Here is a 2,135-nt window from a genome sequence, read left to right on the forward strand (position 1 = left end):
CTAGCACTCATCCCCCGGCTGGGTGCCGTAGACCTCGACCTCACACAGGGTGAGATACTCCTCCCTGCCCGGGATGGTGACGGTAACGTAACGGCCCTCCAGCCCGTTGCAGCAGATGGTGCTCAGAGATCCTGGTGCGGTGTCGGTGATGGTCCCGCAACTGCAAAGAGCAGAAGACAAGAGCGAGAGGCTGCGATTAGGGGGCACAGGCGAGTTGGCAGTAGGACTGATGACCCTTTAACTCTGAGCCTGCAGAGGCCAAAGCACGGAGTGAATGACAGACTGTAAGAGACAGGGTGTGTCCCTGTTCCCGTCACAACCCAATTCAGACGAGAAATAAGGTTCACATTTCATCAGTCAGGGTCATTAACCGAGGGAGCAGATAACCAAGGGACACAGTGGATTCTCCTTCCCTTGGAGTCTTTAAATGAAGACTCGATACACTGCAGCTCACAGGGAAATTGTGGGCTGAGTGCAGAATCAGTGTGTGAGGTGTTCTGGCCCGTGCAATACAGGAGGTCAGACTAGATGATCGGAAAGGTCCTTTCGGGCCTTAGAAATCTATGGATGTTGGAAAAATCAGTTCCTGTTGCCTTTGATGAGAGGCTTCTATGATTTAGTTGGGGTTGGTCCTGCTTTGAGCAGGGGGTGGGACTAAATGACCTCCTGAGGTCCCTTCCAACCCTGATATTCTATGATTCTATGATTCTAAGGAGCAGTTGTGAGGGCAGAAAGAGAACACAGAGGGACTTGGAAAGAGATCGGCTCTACCCTGGATTGCCCTGAAGGGGTCGCTGTGCTCAGTGACATGGGGTTCCCTTGCATCCAGGAGCTGAGAGCATGGCCAGCACCGCGCTCCCAGACTCAGGCAGCTCGGAGGGGAAAAGACCTCGCCCTGGCCCCGGCAGGCAACGATACCCCTGTGTCTGACCTGGGAGGAGTCGTCTCACTCCAGAGAATGGGGAAGCAACTCACATGGGGTTGTGCTTGCCCTGGTCGATCAGCGAGTCTCCCACGCGGACCAGGGCCCCCGCGATTCTCTCCCCACAGCAGTCCTCCCTGTTCTTCACGATCACCGCGGAGACAGACTGACGACTGCCCAAGTCCACGTTCCACCACGGCGCTGTGTTGTAATTGGTGATGCTGCAGGAGCCTTGTGCCCCTTCCCATCACGTTTTCCATCCACGGCCTTTCCAGCCACATTAGTTCCGTACATGGAGGACTGAGTGGCCGGGCGCCCCAGCGCCAAGTTCTGAGCTGGAATCAGAGGGCGAGAAGAGGGGAGGTGGGACGTGCCCATCGCTGGGGGGACTGTAGATGCCCTTTGTCCCACACGGAGCCAGAGCCGCTTCCCAGCAGTGACACAAACCAGCCACTGCATGAGAGCCAGGTTCATAGTGGGAGCCATGGCCCCCAGGGACAGGAGTGACAGCAGGTCTGTGTTGGGGTCTCACCCAGGCAGAGCCCCTTTCAGTCTCCCCACATCCCATATCCAGCTGCTGCTGGTCCCTGAGGCAGGGATGGGGCAAGATGTTCAGATGGAGCCTCCCCCACCTGCCCCTGCCAGCTGGAGCCCCTGCCCAGGCCAGCGGTGGGAAGGGAAGTGTCTCCTAGGGTTTCTGCTGTCTCACTAGGCAGAGGTTGGGGTCTAAGGGAATGGGGTAGAACATAAAAGAGAACAATATTGTGCCAGCTCCTTACCCCCTGGTGGTGGGGTGCAGCCCTGAGACACCCCAGTCCCTGCAAGGATCCCGATCATCATCAACGGACGCCAGAGAAACTCCATCCTTGCACTGTCAGCATAGGAGATCACATGAATGTTTTATTCAGAATAAACTACAGCCATAGCAAGTTTCAGATGAGCACCTCACACACGCTGGATGGTCCTCATTTTACAGGGAGGGAAACTGAGGCACGGGGAGCCAGCAACTTGTAGCAGGTAATGGGTTGGCCTGTGACTAGAACCATGGTTCATTGGTCTATTCCCCTCCTCTGCCCACTAGACCATCCTACTGTGTTTATGACAATGTCTTCTGATTAGTTTCCACTGGTCTTTTGGGGACAAAATGTGGCTTTATCCAGTGAACCTGTCTCAAGGTGGCTAGATCCTTTAAAACAGGTACTTACCCATCTGC

The 2,135-nt window shown here is 55.4% G+C and overlaps 1 protein-coding gene across 1 annotated transcript; it reads right to left on the reverse strand.

Annotated features, from left to right (window-relative positions):
- On the reverse strand, positions 1-1,786 carry LOC135873612 (fucolectin-5-like). Its single transcript, XM_065398245.1, is given in 4 exon segments — positions 1-160; positions 976-1,162; positions 1,165-1,257; positions 1,702-1,786. Coding segments are annotated over 4 exon segments (525 nt in total).
- Positions 1,787-2,135: the final 349 nt, after the last annotated feature.

This window comes from Emys orbicularis, chromosome 2, assembly GCF_028017835.1.
Source record: "Emys orbicularis isolate rEmyOrb1 chromosome 2, rEmyOrb1.hap1, whole genome shotgun sequence".
NCBI lineage: Eukaryota > Metazoa > Chordata > Testudines > Emydidae > Emys > Emys orbicularis.